At 46.8% G+C, this 24,893-nt stretch overlaps 1 protein-coding gene across 2 annotated transcripts in view; it reads right to left on the bottom strand.

Annotated features, from left to right (window-relative positions):
* Window positions 1–1,200: 1,200 nt before the first annotated feature.
* Window positions 1,201–24,893, bottom strand: part of INSC (INSC spindle orientation adaptor protein) — a gene marked incomplete at both ends in the record, with an annotated part of 126,539 nt that continues 102,846 nt past the window's right edge. For both annotated transcript variants that reach the window (XM_079708895.1, XM_079708896.1), the window contains 5 exons: window positions 1,201–1,329; window positions 7,531–7,607; window positions 9,125–9,280; window positions 13,545–13,611; window positions 23,302–23,480. In XM_079708895.1, coding sequence (XP_079565021.1) covers window positions 1,201–1,329; window positions 7,531–7,607; window positions 9,125–9,280; window positions 13,545–13,611; window positions 23,302–23,480 — 608 coding nt within the window. The remainder of the gene's footprint in view (window positions 1,330–7,530; window positions 7,608–9,124; window positions 9,281–13,544; window positions 13,612–23,301; window positions 23,481–24,893) is intronic.

The raw sequence follows: 24,893 nt of genomic DNA, 5'->3' as shown, positions 1-24,893 counted from the left end.
GAAATTTCCCTTTATTCATAGTTTATTGAAAGTTTTTTTTTAAATCATGAAAGGATATTGTATTTTATCAAGTGCTTTTTCTGCATATATTGACATGATCGTGTAATTCTTTTAGCCTCTTATGTAATGGATTTCAAAACCTTCTTGAATTGCATAAAATCATATCACAATAGTAATAAATCTTTCAGAAATATTCATAGATTTTTGTGATACTTTCAAACAACGATATTGGTAAACCAGCTCTGTGGAAAAAAAAAAACACCACAAAGCATCTTGTAGCATCTTCCAATTTATGTGGTATAAATACTCTCAGTATTTCCAGTTACAAGGTACCAAATGAGCTCACTGAATGTGGAGTTGGGAGGAATTCCTTACAGCTGTCCCTTGTGAGCTGGTATAAGCCAACTCCAGCACACCACTACTTTCAAGTATAATTTTGAAGAGGTATTTTTCAGTAAAACCTCATCTGAGGATACTGTTTACCATGAGGTTAAAGAAGAGCAAGCCAAGGGAAACTGAGTTCCTGGGACTTTGGAAACCTTTTGATTTCTCACTAAATTACTCAGAAATTAACCCATTTATGCAGCTATGAAGACAATATACTTTCTATGCAGTTTTAATAGTTGAGAAAGTTTTTGTGGCATGAAAACTTGGGAAGCAAGAAGTTAGCCTAAGACATAATTTAATCAGAAAATTCAAGACACATTTCATGTAATTTCATTTATTAAAGAATAAAACTAGAACTTCCAGTATATTCTGTCCAACTATGAAATGCATTTAAAATTTTTAGAAAGAGCAATTCCAACTTTAAAAAAAAAGGAAAACTGCTGGACAGTTAAAATACTCTTGTTATCAGATTTTGTTTTTTAAAAAATGAAGCAAGGTTATATAGTGAGAGTAGAGAAAGCAAAAGGAAGTGAAATCACCCATGACAATCTGTCATATTAGCGATTATGCATTTCAACATCTGCAACTGAAAAGTCACAGAAGTCAAAAAATAAAAACAAAAAAGACTCCCAAGGACCACAAACTACCTGATGATGTTGCTATAATGTTTAGCCCTCTGTTAATTTCACATAAAAAATAAATTAAGTATAAATAAGGAGGTGAGGGGGCTGGTGTGTGATCAGGTGCGTTAACAGGTATGTACTCAGAGGGGGCTTGAGAATGAGGCCAAAAGCCTTTTGTCGCCCATACTTGCTACACAAAACTCTCCTCCATGTTGCTGCAGAGTAAGAAAGAGTCCACAAGCCGGGGCTGGACCAGCTGCTGGAAGTCAGAGTCCTGGAGGCCTTCAGGACAGACCCCAGCCAATCTACGCAGAGCAGCCTGAGGAGAAAACAGAAGAGATCAGACTGGGCCTTCAACTTCCCTGAGAGATGCATTTCAGTAAGTGGCTCACTTACCAGCCAATCTGAGCCGATCATCACCTTGACATCTTAGTGATATGGTCCTTTTTGTCACTTGGTCACCACAGCAACCTTATTACATAGTCACCTGATTTCAATGGTACCTTGATCACTAAAGGAGATGTCATCTGAAAGTTTTCATGATCTTAATAGTCTTGCCATCTTGGTTTTTCAGTCATCTTAGGAAACTGATTGTTTTGAAGATCTGTCATTTTAAGGATTTGGTCAATTTAGTGACATATTTAAGTTCAAGATTTATCTTAGAGACTGGAACTGCCAGAAGCATCAGTGGAATTATATTCTCATTTCCAGGTCTCTATAGAAACCTTAGAACAGCAAGAGCTATTCATTTATCCACAAATTCAGCAAGGTTCTGAGTAAAGGATTTTGAGATGGGAAGGAGGGGAGAGAGAGAGAAGAAGGAGGGTCATAAAGTCGAAGGAAATGGAATTTCTGCCACCAAGATGGGGATGAACAGGAAAGAGAAGTGCAGGCAGAATGAAACTACTGCCCAGGTTCCCATACACTGAGTGTTGCACTCTTCCCTAAGTACGCCATCTTGTTTTACATCCATGTGCCCTTGCTCAGATCTTTCCCATGATATGAAACCCCACCCCAACTGTTTTTTAGGTGTTTATTCCCACACCAGACTCTAAGCTCCTCAAGGATAGAGACTGTTTTATTTTTCTCTGTATCTACAAAGGTATGCTGAAAAAAAAACCGAACAAATGTTGACTTCTACTGCTAGAGTAACCTGAAACTATAAACATGAGCTGTGTACCTACCTAGACCTCTTTGCCAGTTAGCTGAGGCCATGCATACTAAGTGACCAATGAATATTAATTCCTTCCATCTTTCTCAAGCCTGAACAGAGCAAGGAGCAAGGTGGGAGCTTAAGGATGCCCTTCCCTTGGGAAACAAAGACAGAGGGGACTATCTTGAGTGGCAGAAGAAGCAAAGAAGGAGGAATGCCCACTCTTACTGAGTGTCTACATAGTATCTCGTTTAATCCCCACAGGATACAGCAAGGTAAGTATCATGATATCTAATTTAGAAATAAGGAGACAGACTCAGAGAGCAAAAGTGGCCTTCCCAAGATCACACAGCAGCCCAACTCCAGGGCCCTCATACCTATACACACAGAGACAGGATGCTGCAAGCCCAGAACACTAGGTTATAATGAGTTCAAGGCAAACATATAGCTCATTACCTAGACATGAGAAGTAATCTATTGCTGAGAAATCGCCAAGTTGGTGAAAAGAGAGGTTGGCTTAAGTTGTCTGTTGGACTAACAGAAACTGCCATGTCCAAGCTGGTTCAAGGAGAAGGGATATGCATCTCTGTTCACATGAGCAGTGTCTTAGACACTGGTGGCAGGAAGGAGACTCCAGGAGACTGTCTCTAACTAGTGTGTCTTGCCTCTCCTGGGGTATGATTTCCCCAAGGGCTAAAAGGCTGAACTCCACTGCACTTTCTGATTCCTCTGGGCTCCAACTGGGAGAAATAACCTTATTGCCTTTGAGTTGTTACAGTAAAAATGGAACCAGGGATCTTCCACAGATATGAGAATATAAAACCATCGATGTATTTTACATCATCAAGCATAAAAATAAGCAAAAGAGAGGGAAGAAAAAAAGAGAGACAAAGAAATAGATAGAAAATAAACCCATGAAAAGAGAAAATGTAAAAGAAGAAAATAATAGAGAGACAGAAAAAAAGAGACAGCATCAGAAAAACAGAATAAGAAGGAACTATTAAAAGAGAGAGGGCTTCCCTGGTGGTGCAGTGGTTAAGAATCCGCCTGCCAATGCAGGGGACACGGGTTCGAGCCCTGGTCCGGGAAGATCCCACATGCCACGGAGCAACTAAGCCCATGCGCCACAACTACTGAGCCTGAGCTGTAGAGCCCTCAAGCCACAACTACTGAGCCTGTGAGCCACAACTATTGAAGCCCATGTGCCTAGAGCCCATGCTCTGCAACAAGAGAAGCCACCGCACTGAGAAGCCCATTCACCAAAACGAAAAGTAGCCCCCTCTCGCTGCAACTAGAGAAAGCCCATGCACAGCAATGAAGACCCAACGCAGCCAAAAATTAATTAATTCATTAATTTTTAAAAAAAGAGAGAGAGAGAGATGAACTTGGGAAAGAAAAGAGACCAAGCATAACAGGGAGATCAAGAGAGAAAGAGATGGTATCAGAGAAAAAGAGAGCACACCCTGAGGGTGGGAGGATAATAGGAGAGAGACAGGAGGAGGTGAAGAGGTAGCAGAGATGGGGGAGAGGACTAAGGGGATAAAAAGAATGGGGGAGGGGAAAGAAGGAGAGAGAAACATCGCTAAGGGAGGAGGCAACCTCTAGACAGAGAGAAAAGCAAAAGCAAAACACAAGAGAGAACTAGAAACAGACCCAAAAAACTACGAAGGCAAATAGATACCCTCCTCTCCCCAGGGTCCTCAGAAAGTGTGCAGGGTTCATCATGAACCCAAATGGTCTCAGAGCACCCCCTCCTCAGCACCCAGGAGCTCAAAGGATCCTTCACCCTTCTGAAGCCTTTTACTTGGCCTCCGCTTTCCTCAGAAGGTTAACAACCTTCCCAGCATCTCATTCCCAGACAGTCTGAAAACATGCAAGAATTAAACAAGCCCCGTAGCCCACTGACAGCCGCTTCATTAAGGAAAAATCAATTTTCTGTTTGCAAGAGGCAATCCATGCTGTCACTTTTCCAGATGTGGGAGATGATAAATGAAATGTCCTCCCTTCACCTGAATAGAGTCTTTGAAACCGGGAAGAAGGCTTGGGGAGGGGCAGGAGAGGTAGCCTCCAACTCCATCCGCCAGGCCAGGCTCCAAGCAGCCCCCATCTCACCAGCCAGGGGGCTGCACTCAAGTATGGAGCCCCTTCTGGGAGACAAATCACAAACGCCCACCAACACTGGAGGCTGGGGGATGAGCAGACAAGTCCATCAGTCCCTCAGCCAGGCAAGGAACAGTCACCAAACCCAAGGTCCCATGGAGATACAAGAGCTGGAATAGGGACCCAGCCATAAGAAGCTTCCAGGGTAGAGGGGGAGAAATACAGATCCCCTCCCATGAGCCAAGGTAGCATGACTAGGGCCACAAGACATAAGGGGAGAAAGCATGGCTGGAAACAAGATGGTCAGGGCAAAAATTCAAGACATTCAGCATCAGGCAGGCCTGTGTGTGAATTCCAAAAGCTTCCCCTTATAAGACCTAAAACACAGGATAACACAACATGCTTCCTGCTGGGGAAAACAAAATCCGAGCAGGCAGGTCCAAGCAGCAGAGAACTCCCAGGAAGCCTCAAGGAGGAGGATTCTGATATGAGCTTGGCAGAGCTATAGAGAGGACATGTGCTTGGGACAAGGGCCAAAGCACAGTGTCAGGGTGGTTCAGGGCATTCTGACCCGAGCTGGACAGGGCCTGGAAGCAGTGGACGGCCTTCAGACCCCAGGTGGGTCAGAGCCAGGCTGTGAAGGGTTAAGCATGTGGACAGTAGGCCATAGGGAACCAGGGAAGGGGTGCTCATGGAAAGCTCATGATTGTAAACTGTCATGAGGAAAATGAGGCCAGCAGCCACATGAAGGATGGATTCAGAAGGAAGGGGCTCTATTCAGCATCCAACAACCTGTCCACAAGGAGAAATGTAATCCCCTTACCACCAAAAAGTCCTTCAAGTGATTGAAAATAGAGGCCAAGCCCTTCTGTGTGCTCTCCTTCAAACTAAGGATAAAAATGGAAAAGGACAAGCCCACGTGTCTGAAAGGAGCTTTATAATTTCTCAACATTTTTTCAGGCCTATTCAGTGTCAGGCAGTTGCTGGCTCCCCAAGTTGTGAAGATAAGGTAGTTGGGGCCAATGATCATGTGTTTGCCAGGTATTGACTGTCTCCATTTACTCACTAGACCAGACAAAATTAAGGTCTGTGAACTTGCATGAAAAAAATTACATCTTTACATTCACTGCCCTCTAACCGAAACAGCCTTTGCTTCAGCTGTGTGTGAATGTAGCAACAGATCAAGATGTCTCAGCGATGCCTGTTACTTGTTCACCAATAGAAATCACAGACACTTTTGTAACTGAGCAGGACACTATGGGGCCTTCCTGGAACAGCATCCCCCTCCATACCCTCTACCTGTCTCTTGTCTGTCGAAAAACTTTAGTCTCCTAGGCTTCCCCGAGTTCCAAAGAGTACATTTAATCAGAGAAGTGAGAAAATGCAGAAAGAAAGGAAAACAGTCAAGCAAGACAAACTAATAAGAGTTTAGCCATTAAACAAAGTCAAGGACCTTTAGTTCCTCCTCAGGGGATATAGATAAAATTCTGAGCCATGTCTTTTGAACTCTTTTACAGGTACTGAAACCTCCACCAGGTGGAAGAAGTTAACTGTATGCTGCCCACATAGACCCGAGACCTTTTGGAACCAGAAGGTTGATGATGCTGACTCCTGATTTACCTCATCACCAACCAATCAGAAGGATGTCCATGAGCTGGTCACACACCCCACAACCCCCCTCCCTTACCCTGTCTTTAAAGAACTTTCCCTGAAAGCCTTCGGAGAGTTTGGGCCTTTTAAGCCCTATCTACCTGGACTCCTCAATTGGCAACCTGCAGTACCCACTGCACTTTCCTTCACCAAAACCCAGTGTCAGTCGATTGGCTTTACTGTGCATGGGCGAGCAGACCCAAGTTTGGTTCAGTAAATTACAGTTTTTGGAGGTACCTTCAATATTATTTATGCTCATTGCTAGTGAAGACTTGAGGCTAGCTTTTATTTAAGGAGCTAATTTAAAAGTATATATATATATTAACATATCACCTGCTTTGATAGTCTAATAATTATTTTAATATGATTGTTTTCCTTTTAATTCTATATATTTTACTTTATGCATTTAAAACCTAATACTGAGAAGGGGTCCATAAGCTTCTCCAGGTCACCCAAGGCACAAAAAGGGTGAAGGTTGTTCTGCATGTACCAGAATAAAAGATTCATCAGAGCTGAAATTTTTGTCTTTTTTTCCCCCACATCTGTATCCGCAAAGCCCAGAAGAGCGCATGGTTCATAGAATCACTTAGCAAATATTTATTGACTAAAATTTACAGCACTTAGTGGCCTGCCCAATGTCACACAGCTCATTAATGGTAAAACCAAGACAGGTGTGTCTGACTGTAATGCCTGCTGCTCCTACCACCATACAGTGCCTGTCAGGAGCTCCCAAAAATGGGATGAGCTCAGTTAAAAAAAAAAAAAAAAAAAAAAAAAAAAAGGATGGGGTGAGAAGGGGCTTTATTGTGAAACAGCTTGAAAGACCTCTAGATCCATCCCTTCTCCTGCACAGTCTTTGAGGACAAATCAAAGATCTGGCACCCCCTTCTGGAAGTTAAAGGGCTTTTACAACGGGCTTCCCTGCTCCTGGATGCTTCCAGCTGCTCTGCTCTAGGATTTAATACAGCCCAGCAGGAAGGATATAGACAAGTCATGTGTTCCCCATCTGGTGCTGCTGGTACTTTCATGGTGGACCCAAGCATCGATAAGTTGGGTGGAGACCTCCCAGGATGTGCTAGCTTGGTTGGGGGTGAAGATCCTGGGGACTGGCTGAATAATCCTCGGTCCTGTTCTGTCCTGTCCTACTCCACAAAGGAGGAGGGAGCTACGAAGCTGGAAGAGAACCAATAGAGGGGCTCTATCTGAAGAGGAAAGGAGGCTTTCTAACAGTGTCCGCTTTGGAACAGGCAGAAGACATCTTACCCTAGCTACCACATGCTGCAAGCACCATAGCATCACCACCACCACCCAGCATCCTGCCAGCTGGGCCCCTCTGGTCTAGACCTGCTGTTAGATCCCCCAGGACCTCAAAGGTACTAAATGTGTGGTAATGGGGGTTCCCCAGGCCTCTGCCTTTCACATATATGACCTCATATAATTTTCATCACAATCTTATGAATTAAGTGAAACAAGTATTACTCTTTTAAGGAGAAAAATGGAAATCCAGAATAAGTTGTCTGGCTTACCCAAGCCTGTCGTGGCAGAGCCTGTTCCCCTGGTCCCTGGTCTGCAACCCCAAAGCCCAGGAAGAAAGCTGGGGGAAGACTGGAAACTCACCAGGCAGGCCACCAGCACGGCGTCACTGCTGTTCCTCTTGGAGGGTGAGCGACAGAGTTCAATGAGGCGGGACATACCTGCGTGAGACACGGGGAGACCCTCACACACAGGTCAGGGTGGGCGTGGCCAGGCCTGACCCAGAGGCGCTCCCATCTCTCACACACAGTCCTCTGCACGGGGTCCTGTGGAGGGAGGTGGCTGCCAATCGGCAGGGAAGAGGGCTAAACCTCCCTGAGGAGCTTGTCGGGGAGACTTTCTGCTCCCTCAGGTGTGAATGGACGCTGGTCAGGGCCAGGATGAGCTGGAACATCAAAACCAAAGCCCTAAGCACCAGAACACTGGCCAGGATGGAGTTCACCCACAGTGTGGAGGAATGAGCCACAGAAGATATTGCAGGTCTTCCTGAGAAAGAACTTCCCATGCAGTTTCTTCTGATTCTACCAGCTATAGTTAACATTTACATCTTTATCAGTGGAACTTCCTAGTACCTCTCCACCCCCAACTGCCCATTTGAGTCAGAAAATATATTGTGGCTAAAATTATAGAAGACTACAGATTGAGTGCACTAATATTTCCTAAGCCTTTACAGAGGAAAGTGAAATAAATGACTTAGCTTTTCAACGCAAATTGACTTTTTCAAACTCTAACAATGGAAAAAAAAACTCATTATAAGATAGATAGTAATGAAAGGTATGCAGACAGATTTTGTATGTATGTATTTATCCTCCATAAAGTCATTTTGGAGCCAGAACTCACTGCTGCCCCAAGGCCACCTCTCGCTGTCCTGCAAGTGCCTGGATGGTCAGTAACACTGCCATCTCCTGCCTCTGCCTGGGTGCCCTTTCCAAGCCCTCACAGCCGAATAACTCCCAGAGCCACAGTTGAAGAGTCACCTCCTTGTTACAACATTATTTGAAGCACCCGGATAAGTGTGGGCTACTTCCTCTGTGTGCCAATTATGCCACTGACATCCTTTGAGCATCGCTCTGTGATATTCAAGTGTAAATTTTTCTTTCCATATCCACCACCTCCATTAGGCTATAGGCCGCTGTGGTTAGGACGTGGTTATAATCAGTGTTATATGCTCAGCGCTCAGAACAGAGCCTACCATAGAGTGAGTGCTTTGGAAACATTTGTTGGGTAAATAAGTGACTGACTGAATGAATGAATGAGTGATTTAATGAAAGAGTTAATGGTGGATAAATGAAGTAATGAATGAGTTAATGAACAAATGAACAAAAGGATGAACTCATGAGTGAATGAATGTGTGGATAAGTAAACAAATGAGTAAGCAAATAACTGAGTAAATGAATGAATGAGAAAATGAATGAGTGAATGGGGTCCTTGTTAACAGGAAGCCTACACGTGAGTCACTCTTCTGGCCAACTTAAACCTCTCTAGACTCCTCCTCTCTCTTGCTTCAGCCCCAGGGGAAAGGAGGCTAAGTTGGGGCTTCACCCTGGGCCCCCATGCCAGCATCTCCCAGCACTGTCGGCCCTGCTCTGAGTCCTCTGTCACTACCGCCACCATGAAATCAGGACCGCCCCCAGCTCCGGCGCCCCTCTCCGCCCCTGACACAGCCAGCACCACTTACAACTCAGCCTCACGGCCTCCCGTGCCACATCTGGGTCTCGGCTGAGACGGGCCAGGGTCACTGCAGCCTTCTGCTGGACTCGTTCGCAGGCTGCCACCTCGGCGGGGGTCCCAGACCTTGGCTTCTCAGACAGCAGGCCCATGATAAGCTGCACCCCTGGGTGGAAAGCGATGAACAGTTGGTAGCTGCCCAAGCAGGGAGACTTCCTCTAGGGGCCAGCTGCATGGAGCTGCAGGCTCAAGCAAAGGCTGTCGGGATGACTCGGGGCTCTCAACCACAGGAGGAACTTGGACAAGTCCTCCTCTTCTTCTCCTTCTGCCCTGGGGGAGTCTCTGATTCCACCTACCAAGTCACTACGCCCCTGGAAGGGACATCTGGAGGATATCCTTTTAATTTCCTTTAAATGCTATTACTGAGCTTTTACTACATCCCTGATGCTGTGCTAAAAACACAGTAAATGCACGAACCCTAAAACCTCCCAATAGCCTCATAAACTAAGTACTATATAATAATTCACTTTGAGGCACAGAGAGAGGTGAAGTATCTTGCCCAGGGTCATACAGTAAGTAGCTGTAGAGCTGGTATCAGAACTCAGATAATCTGGTTACTCTCCATCACCTCTTCACCTCCGATGCTGGTTGCATCTGAGACAGGTCCAGAGGTAATGGGTACCCCGTGTGGGAGGTGACCCAAACCTAGACTGGATAATCACTAGATCAAATGTTTTAGAGGGGTATCATGTACTGGAAGAGAGTGGAGTAGTTGGACCGAGACATTTAGGCTTGAATTTGGTCAGCTGAGAACCTCTCCACCCTTCCCTGAAGCCAGATCTGTCCTCTGATTGGCCTACAAAACCACATCCGCATCCACTCCCACGTCATGCCTTTGCCCATCTAATTCTTTCTGCAGGGGATGTCCTTTTGCCTCTCACTCTCCATCTAAATCATTCCCATCTTGCAGGTTGTAGTAAAAGTCCATCTTCTGTGGGAGGTATTCCTCAGCTGCCCCAACCCACACCCTTCTTTCCTGCACAACGTGGCACTTGCCAGCTTAGAAATTCAACCAAATATGGCCCACAGGTGTATTTTTGCTTTTTTTCTTGCTTTACACAGTGTCTAATTTTTAAAGAAGTTTTTGCTAGTATGCAAATTGGGAGATTTCCATAAAAATCCAGATTTCTGTCACCTGAAAAATTACTTCCTGATCTGAGAACACTGGGCCCACATTTCTGCATAACAACAATTTGCTGAAGCTTATTATAAGCTTACTCTTTTAAATGAGATTGATCCAGTCCATGTTGAGCCCACGTCATCCATTTATATCACCTGTGTGGGTCCTGCAGGCATCTAAGTTTGCAACCTGTAACTTAGACCATAGAATCCAAAGGGTCCTTAGAGTTCTTCTAGCCCAACCCCTGCCTCTCTCCCCCATTTCACAGACGAGTACCTGAGGTGTGGAGAGAGGAAGTGACTTCTCAAGTTCACATAGGAGTCACTTCCAGGCCAGTACCTCAGTCATGTGCCTCTCCAAATCTTACTTGAACCAGATGCAGTTTCTAAGCCTCCTAGATCCCAGTTCAGGGGGCAGTGAGTAACTTAGTTGTGGACCCTGAGGTTATTCAGTCCTGAGGAGGGGCCATTTCTCTCTCTGGTGAGCTGTGTAAGTGACCCATTTCTCCCTCCTACAGCCTCAGGAAATGCTGCAGGCCCTGCCTTTCTTAGCCCCTATTGGCTCTGCCACCACAAACTCTGATCCTGGGGCAAGGGGCTTCTCTCCAAAGCCCCTCCCTGGCCACTGAATGGAACACGGTCTTCTGGCTCCTTATGCCCACAATGTCCCTAAGACAAAGTCATAGCTATTAATGTCCTGAGTATACATGGCATGGCCTATAGGGACATAAACAGGGGGCACCAAAATGACAACTGCAGGAAGTGCCACAAGATTAAGAAACTTTACTAATTCCTCCAGGTCAAGGTTCCTATAAAGAAGCCATTTTCCAAATCCCAGCTTCGTACCTAGAGTCTGACAAAAAATAGTTTCTCATATACGACCAGGTGAGCACCATGGGGGCAAGGATTTTTTTCCACTTCCTGAATGGGTATATCCAAAGTATTCGGAATAGTGCTTAGCTCAAATATTTGGGAATGAATATCAAATGAATGAATGTGAATGTATTCATGTTAGAAGCCTTATAAATGTATAAAAAACAAAGTTCCCTTTATTTATTTATTTATTTATTTATTTTCAGTGAGAACTGCTGGTGTTTTTATTTTGCATTTTACTTCATTTTACAGTTGACCCTTGAACAGCACAGTGTTAGGGCACTGACCCTCAAAGTTCCCTTTAAATGTATACCTTATAAGTCTTATCTAGAAAAAGATAAGATGCAATGAAATTGGGGCTGCCTACAAAATCCAGAATGTGTTTCCTAAGTTCTGGCCAGGCTCAGTGCCACAAAAGTTGCCTGAGAGTTGTGGGCAGTTACAGCTTAGAGACCAGGTCCCAAAGCCATGTTCCCTCCTCAACGTTCTCTCCAGCTCAGCCCCAGCCCCTGAGGGAGAAACAAAACTAGCTGAAAGGGCAATACTGATGCCACAGGATTGACAAATAACAGCTTGGACTGCCCTGGCCTGCCTCCCAGTGTAAGGGTGACCAGTGGTCCGAGTTTCTGACCTTCCAGTATGGCCCATTCATCCAGCTCCCCACCACCAACACTCACACACAGTTTAGGGCAGGACAGAGACAAAATCACCAGGCTTCAGGACAAAGCATGTCAGAGTCTCAAGCATGCTTGTGGGAGGACTTCCTTTCAAAGCACAATGAGGCTTGCCCTGTCCAGACCAAGGAGTCCTGCTGTCTTCCAGTGATCCCTGGCTGAATCACTGCTGGTCCCTGAAATCCTGACTCACTTTGGTAAATAGCTTCTTCATCAAACTCTCTTCATTTAAACCCTATGAGACGGCCACTGTTTCCTGAAAGAGCAGATACACATAGCACAGAGCTCATTCTGTGCCTGACACTCTTCTAACATGCTTTATATTAATCCCCGCATCATCCCTGTGAGGTAGATATTACTATTGTTCCCATTTTGCAGATGGAAGAATGGAGGTCACAAAACTAGTACATAACAGAGCCAGGATTCAAGCCGAGGCAATCGTTTCGAGTTTTCACAGTCTCAACCACTATGCCCTCCTTCCTCTGCTGCATTACTTTACTGCAGATGTCACGCTTTTGTCATGTTATCACTTTTGTCCATTTGGGGTCTCCTTCTAGACTGTGTGAGATACTCTAGAACAAAGGGAAAGACTTAACTTATCTCTGTGTTCTCACTGTCCAGCACAACGCCAAGAACCTAGTAGGTCTCAATAACTTTACTGAATGAGCCAGTCAATAGCACTTGGTAAACCATAAAATCCTCCACAGATGCCAGATACTCCAATCCCAAATCCACTGGCCTATAGAGACCCACTCCCACTGACCACTTGAACTACAGGCTCTGGGTGTTGAAGGAACAGGCCACAAAAGACACCCCTTCAGCCTCTCAGCCTCAGCCAGCTCAAAGTTTCTCATTATCAGCTCAATCACATAAAATTAACACAAAATGATGCCTTTCAATTAGTAATAGAGCAATGGGGGATGGGGGATGTGTACGTGTGTTAAAACAGCGGGGCAACCAGGGAGAAGGGGCTTAACAGGCGCAGAGGCAGCTGCCTAGGCTCCCAGCACACTCCTCCTCATTAGCATCTCTTGGTTTCCAACTGGTTGCTAATTGCTCTCCTATTTCTCAGTCACAGGAAGCCCTCACCACTTTGTTCCCAGCTGCAAGGCAGCCAGCTGACCTGCCCTCCAGTGGAGACCTCTTAGATCAGCTTCCAGGCACCCCATCCGAACCTTGGTGACACCCTCCACATGAGGTGGGAGTAGGGGAACAAGAGGAAAAAGATGCCCTCAGGTGAGGCATCAAAGGATGCAGCTGCCCTGACCTGATCCCCCACCCTTCGGCTTTCCACTGTGGCCAAACCCAATATGATGAGAATGATTTAAAGTTGGAATGCATCCTTTGTAGGAATAGATTTTTACTTCTGGATCATAATGAAATCTGTCTTCTCTTCACCACCCTAACTGAAATAGCCAACTGCCACCCTCCTACCTTGGGTTTACCTTATCTTCTTCCCTGCTTTACTTTCTGCATCTGATGTTCTCTTCTTTTGTTCCGTGTCTGACTCCCACTAGATTGAAGCCCCGTGGAAGCAAGAAAACACATATTGGCCCACTTGCCCACATAAGCACACATTCACGTGCTCCTGCAAGTGTGGAGACCCACATGCACAAATACATAGGCTTTCACACAAACACAAAGGCACAAGGTCCCATAGAGCCACATAACTTGTACAGCATGCACACCACTGAAAAGACATACCGTTCTCCTGAATGATGTCAGAGGCACACTGCTCTAGGACAGACATGTTTGCCAGGATGGTCACAATCTGGAAAAGAGGATTGAGAAGCTAAGAAAATGGGAACACCTGTGCTGACAGGTGAGCCAGGAGCTACAAAGCTTCCCCTTAGCCCATGACTCCTTATGGTCCACCTGGCCCATCCTTCCGTGGTACTTTCTTCCATCCTCATGGGCTTCTGCCACTCAGATGTGTTTCCCCAGTGACTGATGCCCATTCTTCAGCATGTGGCTCTGGGATGGCCCCCCAGGGGCCCCAGGACACTGCAGGTGAGAACAGGGTCACCTGAGTGAAGATGGAGCCTCTATCATCTTTCTGCAGGGTCCCTTGGCCCCAGGCCCTGAAATTCATACAGAACTGGCAGATTTCTGGCTAACCCCTGCCCTGGATTGGGTTCCCTCCAATCCCAGCTTCTTGCCCTGATACTGAACCCCACCTACTTTCAACCCAAAATGAATGGAGACTAAGGTTAAGATAGAGATCATGACTAGGAAACTGAAGGCAGCATTACACCGTAAGCTTCAGGTATCGTATGGAATCTGATGAGAGTTCATGCTCAGCTACATTTTATAAGCCTGTGAGCTGCAAGCCTTGTTTGTCAGGCATGGCTGAAGGGCTCTGCCTGTAGGAAAGGGATGCTGACATCAGGTAAACACAGACCCTTGGTTACAACCTCGTGGGCTGAGCAGCCAACAGCCCACCCCAACCCCACCCCCTGGCACAGTCAAGTTTGCACAGAGAACTCACAGCACAAAACTGGATTAAGGATGGGCCAGCAAGGGACCTCCTACAGACCCCAAACTGTAGAGGGTGCCAAATACCACTGGAATATGTTGGAAACGTGGCACCTGTTAACTCAGATGCCACCCATGACACTGCTCCTAACATTAAATTTAGCAAAATGAAAATCCACCCACTTCCATGGAAGTGGACAGCACTCTCAAGTGGTAATTAAAATCAATAATAAAATAAAATAACACTTTTTCTTTGGTGCAGGCCTATCTTTCTTGAAAGATTTCTTCAAAGCCTGTCACATGGTATAACTGCAGGCTGTGCCAGTTAACAGTGTCCTGACACAGTTCAGGCAGTTTAGTTCTGAAACTGAATAATGAGTAGTAATGTGATGTTGACCAACAAAGCGTATTATCTAGATTTTAATTGGTTCAACATTGGCATATTACTCCGGATAATAAACGCATGTAACAAATCTCTACAGGAAGGGAAAAGTTTGCCACATTTATAGAATATCTATCTCCTCCGTTCCCCACTAAACACTTGCTAGAAAGGGATATGCCTCCTTAGGCTGCTGTGGCATCCATATGTGTCAGCCCTTCCAGCTTGGACCTGGTAAGGGGCCTGCGTGGGTAAGTATAATGGGGTGGGTGGCCAGGGGAGGGACAGGACTTACACCAAAAGCTTCATCCTGAAGGCCACTCTGCACCACCAGATATTTTATGAGGGGAGTGACAAACTCCTATTTGCATTTTAGAAAGGTAATAGGACTGAAGGAGGGTTAGTCCTTGGAAGCTCTTTTTTCCTACCCTTTTAGGATTGTGAGTGTTTGTGCACTGAGTGAAAGGAGTTAGAAGAAAAATACAGGTAGAAGATGCAGTCAAAAAATAGAAGCTTCCCAAGGGATTTCCCTGGTGGCCCACTGGTTAAGAATATACCTGCCAACGCAGGCGACGCAGGCAACACGGGTTCGAGCCCTGGTCCAGGAAGATCCCACATGCTGCGGAGCAACTAAGCCCGTGCGCCACAACCACTGAGCCTGCGCTCTAGAGCCCGCGAGCCACAACTACTGAGCCCGTGTGCCACAGCTATTGAAGCCTGCATGCCTATAGAGCCCGTGCTCCTCAACAAGAGGCTGCCGCATTGAGAAGCCCGAGCACCGCAACGAAGAGTAGCCCCTGCTCGACACAACTAGAGAAACCCTGCACACAGCAGCAAAGACCCAACGCAGCCAAAAATAAATAAATAAATTTATTTAAAAAAAGAAAAAGCATCAAATATTCAATGGCATTTTGTTTAAAAAATAAAAAATAGAAGGTTCCCAAGAGGCATAAAGTGCGCAGTCTTATGAGGAAGGAGACACAAGGCCAAGCCTGTACCAAACTGCAGTTCACTTGGCCTTCTCTGGGCTGTGAGCAGTAGCAGGGGGCACAGGCTCTGTTCTCACCACTAAGGGACAGCTCACTCCAACCATCACCAGCCTGGCCACTGAATAAAGATGGTTGCTTGACATACAGAACCAAAAGAGAAGGAAGTAAGGGAGGGAGGGAGGGAGGGAGGAAGGAAAGAAGGAAAAGAAAGGCGACATAAAAAAGGAAAAGGAGGGCTTCCCTGTTGGTGCAGTGGTTGAGAGTCCGCCTGCCAATGCAGGGGACACGGGTTCGTGCCCCGGTCCAGGAAGATCCCACATGCTGCGGAGCGGCTGGGCCCGTGAGCCATGGCCGCTGAGCCTGCACGTCCGGAGCCTGTGCTCCGCAACGGGAGAGGCCACAGCAGTGAGAGGCCCGCGTACCGCAAAAAAAAAAAAAAAAAAAAAAAAAAGGAAAAGGAAACCTTTGTCTGCAGCATCAGGTTCATTACACTGCAATTATTAGCTGTGTCACAGGCACAGGTAGGTCTTTGTGTCAGACTAATTTAGATCCTGTTAATGAAAATTACTTCCTCTTTACAGAACCTGTACCCCATGTGGTTTTCTGAGGTGCAGATGAAGTATTCAATTAAGCACAATTTGAATAAATGCCAATTATGCCCTGCTTTGAGTTCCCCCTTTGAAACATCCTTGTATGTGCCCTGGTATAGACAGGAAGGCAGATCAAAAATGTTTCTCTTCACAGTCAAGCCCAGGGATGGGATTTTAGGGACAACTGGTTTACCTTGTTGGCTACAAGATAGCAGTGCTGTCAGTGGAGAGAGTACAGGAGCCAGACAAACAGTTTTCCCCTGGCCCGGGCTAAGTCATTCCTGTCTGATGGTTTTTAATTAAGTCCTATTCCTCCTGAGTGAGAGGCTACTGATCCCTCTGTAGTTATCTGGGGAATCAGAGGGTATCAGCCTCAAGAGAGGTTCTAGGTAAGAGGCAGTATAGCATAGTGGCTAGTGCATGGACCAACCTATTCCAAATCTTGTCTCTGTCATTATTTTCCATCTGATCTTGACCATGTTACTTAACCCTTCTGTGCCTTGGTTAATGAGGTATATTCGTTTTCTATTGCTGCTAAAATAAATTACCACAAACTTAGTGGCTTAAAACAACACAATTTTATCTTGCAATTCTGGGGGTCAGAAGTCCTAATTGGGTCTTATGGAGCTAAAATCAAGGTGTTGATGGAGCTGCATTCCTTCTGGTGGGTTTAGGGGAGAATCTATGTCCTCACCTTTCCCAGTTTCTAGAAGCTACTCCCACTGCTTGGCTCCCAGCACCCCATTGCTCTGACCTCTGCTTCCTCAGTCACATCTTATTCTCTCTGACTCTGACCCTTCTGCCTTCTTCTTATAAGAATCCCTGTGGTTACACTGGGCCCACATGGATAATCCAGGATAATATTCCTATACCAAGACCCTTAATCATATCTGAAAATATCCCTTTCACCATGTGAGGTAGCCTACTCACAGGTTTGGGGAGGGGGCATTATTTGGCCTACTACAAAAGATAAAAATAAGATAATAAGACTGTGATAAGTATTAAGGGACAATGTTTTGTCAAGCACTCAGATCATTTGTTAAATAAAATGAATACTATTTGGCCCCAGGGAACAGAGTCTGAAGGGACCCAGGCCTTGAAAGATTGTGTCAAGAACCATCCAGCACAACACCCAGTGTTGCCAAGATGTGAGGCTGATGTGAGATCCCTCCCAAAGGGAGGCAAGGTACCAGAACAGGAGAAGCCCTTCCCAGCAGAGAACCCAACAAACTTTGTGCTCATTACTTTCTGTGGCATTTTAAAATCGTTTTTCCTCTGGCCTCCCAAAGACCTTAGGAACATTGAGGCAAATAGCAAATTGAGGGCTTCCCTGGTGGCGCAGTGGTTAAGAGTCCGCCTGCCGATGCAGGGGACACGGGTTCGTGCCCTGGTCCGGGAAGATCCCACATGCCGCGGAGCAGCTGGGCCTGTGAGCCATGGCCGCTGAGCCTGCGCGTCCGGAGCCTGTGCTCTGCAACGGGAGAGGCCACAGCAGTGAGAGGCGCGCGTACCGCAAAAAAAAAAAAAAAAAAAAAAGAAATAGCAAATTGAACCAGAGTAACAGGGGTAATCCCATGTCACTGACTCAAGAAGAAATGCCCCCATGTGGTAAGAGGGAGGATGGCAAAGCCTTTGACAATAGCAGACACGTGGAGGAAAAGGTTTACTCTGTGCTTGTTCCGGGAACACCTGTCCACAAACCAATCTCAGGCTCATCTCACATCCTTAACGATGGCTCAGCAGTCAGCCCTGATCACACCTGGACTCTACCTCTGTGCCTTTCCTTTGCTCTGTCATAAACTAACACTGAGGACCATACCACTTAAAAGACAAGTGAGGAATACCCAGGATACCCAAATAGAGACAGGTGCTCTGATCCGATAGAGCTTATAATGCAGAAAATCTGACATATATTTAATGAAAAGTTATGATTGCTTTTATGCCGTGCAGTAATTAGGACAAAAAGGCCAAGAGTTCATAGAACTGAAATTAGAATTACTCTTTAACTACTGATGGAATATTGAGATTTCTACTGTCACTGTGTTAACTCTCTAAAGCTCTGGCAACCATGTCAACTGCAGCCCTGAGACCAGCCAGCAGAGGAAGTCCCATGCTTCTCTGTCCTGCCCTCTTCCCTCCACACCACTTCCTCCATCAAAGAGCAGAAAGAATCAAGACAAGAACAGTGGTCTGAAGGATGAAGGGCTCGGAGAGAGGGAGGGTGTGGTCTCTCTGAACACACTTTCTCCCTCAAGGCCAGCGAGGTAAAGGGGGTCCAGGAGAAGGCCCAGCCCGCTCCCTCCCTCTGATAGGCGTGATCAGGGCCCCAGGAGCTGGGAGGGCTGGACAAGCGTGGAAACCAGGAGGGCACCTGCCTAGGCCCCGAGACAGACACTGCTCCCACCCTCTGGTCCCTGGTCTTCTCACAGGCCTGGCTTTCCCTCCTCACTACCAAAGGCACGGGACTGGAGGGCTGAGCTCTGGGTTTAGAAGAGAGAGCCACAAAGGCCATAAAAATGCCTTAGATGTAGGTCCCAAGCTGTTGGTAAACTAAACCAAAACACTCTCCCTGGGGACTGCATCGAGTTTGAGGTGTCAGTCTCACAGTATTAGAGAGCATGGAAATGCCAGACCATGTTCTCTGGGCTTAGTTTTCCCTTGGCTTTATAGGGAGAGGTTCCTGAAGCAAATCAGGACTGGGTGCTGTGATCCTGGGTTCCTCCAAGCCTCTCTGGATCGGTAGATATGCATATATAGTCATATGCAAACAAACTCCACTGCTTTAAGTGGCTTATAGTCTCTCTCTCTCTCTCTCTCTCTCTCACACACACACACACACACACACACGCACACACACACACGCATGCACACATACACAGTACAACTTGCAGAACCTGACACACAGATTGAAACAACACACACCATGCACTGACTCATGCCACATTACACTCACCACCACATTAACCACATTTCCTGACCCTACCTTCCTGCCCCAATCAGATTCCTGACAGTCTCTGCCTGGACCCATCCCAATCTCTGGTTCTATCAGAGACCCCTGGCCTGCTCATTACTGAGTATCTCTTTGGTTCTAACTACTTTACGAGCATTATGCCATCTAATCATCATAATGACACAAGGAGGGAGAAAATATTAGTATCCCTATTTCACAGATGAGGGAATTGTGGCTCAGAGAGGTTAAGCAATTTGTCTAAGGTCACACAGCTAGGAAATGGAGTCAGGATTTGAACTTAGGTCTGCCTGAACCCAAAGCCTGTACTGTTTCTACCATGTCATATATGTATGTGATAGGGCTGTATAAACTATAGAGGGCTTTTGCAATGTAAGTCAAAATTGCAATCCCTGGTAACTGACATTTCTGATAAATGGACTCCTGATAATGGTATTCACAGCGAGGGCTCAGAAATGCTACAAAATCTGGACATTCTAAAATGCCAAGCAGACAACGTGTCTTCATGGGAAGTGAATATACCAGCACCGTTCACCTCTGTGAAAGCAATTAATTTCTAAAGGCCATAAAGTCATGTTCAGTGAAAGTCTCTGCTGTGGCTTAGACAGGATAACCGCATCCCTTTCACCCTAGGTTGTCACAGCTCGACAGACAGGGCAGAGGTGAGCCAGTCCTTTCCCCTCACCCTATTATCATGCCTGTAGCTGGATGTCCTGGGCAGCATGACCCCTAAAAAATACCTCCTGGGGATGAAAACACAGGCCACAAAGGGCTTGTTAGGCAGGACGTGCTTCTGGATGCCTGACCACATCCAGCTCCCCTAGATTAGCAGAGGGGCGTGGAAGAGCTGCTTAATTTGTTGGACAAATTAATTGGACTCAGTTTGCTGGGTTGATGGAGGGGTTCTCGCTGAGATGTTCAAAGGGAGGCGGACAAATATAGATCCAAGACCCAGTGGCTCTGCACAGCACTGGCGTCACTGGCAGACGCATTACCGGAAGCCTCACGGGCATTTAATCTCCTAAGTGTTTCAGGAGGCGGTAAGCACTTCAGAGTCTAATTCATCTTCTTTGTCTTCATTACTGGGAGCCCTCTGATCACCTTAATCCTCCCTCTGCCAAAGGAAAGAGCCATTTGTTTCTTTAATGGGTCTTCTCTCACTAGCTAAGTGGTTGCTCTGAGTCAGGGCTGAAGGTGAGGCCATCCTGAGGACAGAGAAGAAGAGCCTGGCTCAGCCTGGGGCGGTGGGAAGTGGGGGTGGGGGTGGGGGGAGATGGAAGGATGACGGAGACAGGGCAGTGGGAGAGTGTGGCAGGAAAACGCCTGACTCCAGATTCAGAAGGAACTGCCATCTGCATAGAGCTTGACTACATTCTCCATTCTCTCCCCACCCTGAGCCCCTCCTTCCTAGGAATCAGTGAGGTTCCAAGAGGGGGCCAGTCACTCCTCAGGATGAAAAAGGGTCTGTACACATAGAGCCATGGGATGTCTAAGCTGGAGGAGACCATCCCACTTTACAGATAAGGACACTCCCCTCTGAAGGTTCCCCATTCAGGACTGAGTACCACACATTCAAAGGCCAATAATAATAACAGACAGTGGCTTCCATTTATTTCCTAGTTTCTGTGTGCCAGGAATTGTACCAAAAGTTTGTATTAGTTTATTCAATTCTCATTTTATCTCTGAGAAGTATGTATTATTCAACCCCATTCACAGATGAGAAAAGTGAGGCTCGGAGTGAATTGCCCAGAGTTACATGATTATGTAGTAGAGAAGCTTTAACCGCATGTCATCTGATTCCCTAACCCCTGTTCTTACTGCCTCACTACTGGATTTTGTATGAAATGACCAGAGTTGGCTACAGGAGAGGTACTTGAAAGGAAAGGGACCTAAAATCGTGGCAGGTAGGTGAGAGACCCAGCAACTGGAGGCGTCTAGCTGAAAAAGAGAAGAGGAGGAACAAGGCCGATCATGCAGAGTGAGCCCTCCAGTCCCACGCCCCACAGCCAAGGACAGTGACTGCAAAGGGCCAGCCCCCCTCAGGAGCCAAGCAGCCAACAGCCAGCCCAGTGAGCCACCACTCCTGATCTGTTCTGTACTGCCATACCTTGTCCTTACGGGGCTTGTCCAACTAAGAAGTGAGAGATTGAACAGGAAAGGAAGTCTGGAACTCCATCATGCAAGGCTTGGAAGCCCAAACTGAAGGTTTTGGATAATTCACTATCTGTGCTATTCCTTGCAACACCAAGTTTGAAAAATAATGATCACTTACAGAGGACTTAGTAGGGACAAAGCATTCTATCAGGTCCTTTACATGTATTATCTCACTTGCCCTCACAAAGACCCTGCAAGGTAGATGATAAAACCAACACCCAGGAGGCTGTGACTTCCCAAAGTCACCCAATTAATAAATGGCCCCAGACAAGATTGACATTCAGTCTCTCTGACTCCATAGCTCCACTACCTCCTCTTCATTTTCAGAGATGGCAGCAGATAAGAGTCAAAGACCAAGGTCTATGTCAGGCCAGGATTCAGCGCTGGCTAGCTGAATGTCAACCATATGATTTGGGGGATACTCTCTTGAGCCTCAATACTCTTTTTTTTTTTTTTTTTTTTGCAGTACACGGGCCTCTCACTGTTGTGGCCTCTCCTGTTGCGGAGCACAGGCTCCGGATGCGCAGGCTCAGTGGCCATGGCTCACGGGCCCAGCCGCTCTGTGGCATGTGGGATCTTCCTGGACCGGGTCACAAACCCATGTCCCCTGCATCGGCAGGCAGACTCTCAACCACTGCACCACCAGGGAAGCCCACCTCAATACTCTTATCTGTAAAATGCAGCAGATATTATCAGCCTCACAATATTAGTAGAACCTTCATATGCAAATGCTTATATACTAGAAATTCTCTCTGAATGGGAGTTTCTATGGTTGGCTTCCTTTCCACAGGTGATTCTAAAGACAAGAAAGAACTGAGGAAGTGCCATCCTACTTCTTCCCTTTCATGTCCTAAACAAGCATTTATAGAATTTCGCCAAGGGTGCCAGCTCTGGGCTAGAGACCTGAAGAAATCCTGGGGAAGTATAGAACACAGACCATGACCTCAGGGGGATAAACATGAAATAACTGAAAAGGAATAAATATCATTGGAAAAGTCAACACTGCATTGTGAGGTGTGGCCTCCAAGAAAAGGATGATCCCGGGGAGCTGGGGCCATCTGGGAAGGCTTTCCCGGAGTTGCTGGGGTAGGAGCTGGCACGTGAAGCTGTGGCAGCTTTGACTGGATGATGAGGCTGGAAGAAAGACGTGGGGCTGGGGAGCTGGGTTGCAGACAGGGACGAGCTGAGTTGGAGGCTGGAGGATCATCTAACACAGTGTTCAGGCACCTGGTTGAATTTACAGAGAACTAAAACCCACCAATCCACTGCCCCCACCTTTGGAAGAGAAATGGGAGGCTGAGTACAGCAGAGGTGGGACAGGATGGGATTCCATAACCTCAGAACTCAAAGGCCATTGAGAACCCCCTCATTCAATGTTTTCAAACACATTTAATAGTAAAATCCTTTTTCCCCAAACAAGACTTTACATGGAGCTCAAATACACAGAAAAAAAAAAAAAAAACTGTGACTGATATAGGGGTTGAGGCCCAGAAGCAAGGCTCTGCTCCAAGACCCTGTTTCACAGAGGCAGAGAAAGGAAGAAACTCGCTGCAGGTATAATGTCAGACAGGCAGGCGCCCACATGGCTGGATACAGACCTTTGGAGGAGGCCCAGGGATCTTCCCATGGCACCTCTCTGCCTCTTAGGATGGACAGGTCTGGATGGAGATGGAGGAAGTCTCTCTAGTGGTTGGGATGGGAGAGGAGGCTGGGAATGGGCTTGTGGAGATGCTCCAAGGGCAACAAGGCATGTTGAAAACATATTCCTTTACCTTCCCCCAGATTGCTACTAACAGGACCGACAGTGAGCTGCAGCCATGCTGCCCCCCAGAACATAAGCCCTGGCCTCCTGCCCTCTGACTTCACGCTTACAGGTTCTGGGCCTGGTCCCCCCTGAGCTGCTCACCTGGTCCCGGGTGTAAGGCGTGTCTACTCTCTGCTTGTCGCTGCAGGCCTCCAGGAGGACGCGGATGGCCTTCAGTTGCAGGAGCATCTCACAGGCCATCGTGTCAAAGAAGGTGATGTTGGCAAGGGCCGCAGAGGCCAGCAGGAAGACTTCCCCAGACGAGGCCTCTTGGCACAGCTCTGGATGGTGAAGAGGAAGAAAACAGCTTCACTGCCGAGCGCTTTTGTATCAGTTACCTCATTTGGTTTCCACAATAGCTCTGGGAGAAAATGTGGGCAGGTGTTATAATTCCCATTTTACAGATGAAGAAAGTAGTTACTGGAGAGGGAAAGGTATCTTCCTACATAAGTAGCAGGGCTGGCATTTGAAACCTTATGTGTGCATCCTAATCACTCCATCCAACAGGTATTTACTGAGTGAACACTATGTACCCGGCACCCTGGTGTTTTGGGATGGGCTGGCGAACAAAACAGGTCAGGTCTTTGCTTCTGTTAAGCTTACATCCTACTAGTGGGCAAGACAAAATGAATTTTTAAAAAGCTAATATAAATAACTGCAAACTAATAAATGTGAAGGAGGAAATAAACAAGTGCTAAGACGGAGAATAACTAGAGGCCCATTGGGTGCGTAAGGCGGGTCTCCCTAAGAAAGTGACTTTACTGCTGAGACCTGAGGGGAAAAAAAATGAAGCAGTCATGAGAATATTGTGGGGAAGAGCATGTTCCAAGCCAAAGGAACAGAACGTACAAAGGCCCTGAGGCAGGAAAGAGCTCCTAGTCCATGTGTGTGTCTCCAGTAGCGTACACTAGACCTGCTGAATTTGCCTTGAAGAAGAGGCTGAAGTTAAAACATAAAAACACTACCTCTTGGGGCTTCCCTGGTGGCGCAGTGGTTGAGAGTCCGCCTGCCGATGCAGGGGACACGGGTTTGTGCCCCGGTCCGGGAAGATCCCACATGCCGCGGAGCGGCTGGGCCCGTGAGCCACGGTCGTTGAGCCTGCACGCCTGGAGCCTGTGCTCCACAACAGCAGAGGCCACAACAGTGAGAGACCCACATACCACAAAACAAAACAAAACAAACAAAACAAACAAACAAAAAACACTACCTCTCCAGCTGCCATCAGCAAAGTTTCAGGATTTCCTTTTGGTCCCAGGATAAGGGTCACCTGGCTGCAGGAAAGTCCTACACCAAGCCACTGAATGTCAGGCTCTTTCTCTCTGATCCTAGTGGCCGTTACCCAATCCTAACCATATACCCCCACTCACCATCTGTAATTGTACTGAGGGTCTTTAAGGAGGAGAGGACCATCCCCAAACCCTGCATCCCTTCCCCACCTAACACATTCCCCCATGGGCTCCACATGACCTAGAATGGACTCCTGCCTTGGAGAAGGCATAAAAGGATCCATGGTGCTGCCCACCCAACACAATGGACCTGACTTCTGACCCTCAGCTCCAACTTGACCACTAATCAAGGTGCTTCCTGGGTCCAGGCCCCTCCTACTGACAGCACCGCTATGAAAATACAGGGAGAGAAGCCATACTTCAAGAAAACAGCCACAAGAGAGAAAGAAATCTTTAGGGGCAGAGTTG

The sequence above is a fragment of the Hyperoodon ampullatus genome, assembly GCF_949752795.1.
Source record: "Hyperoodon ampullatus genome assembly, chromosome: 7".
NCBI classification, from domain to species: domain Eukaryota; kingdom Metazoa; phylum Chordata; class Mammalia; order Artiodactyla; family Ziphiidae; genus Hyperoodon; species Hyperoodon ampullatus.
The sequence above is the reverse complement of the archived record's forward strand: the minus strand, read 5'-3'. Positions and strand labels throughout refer to the sequence as shown.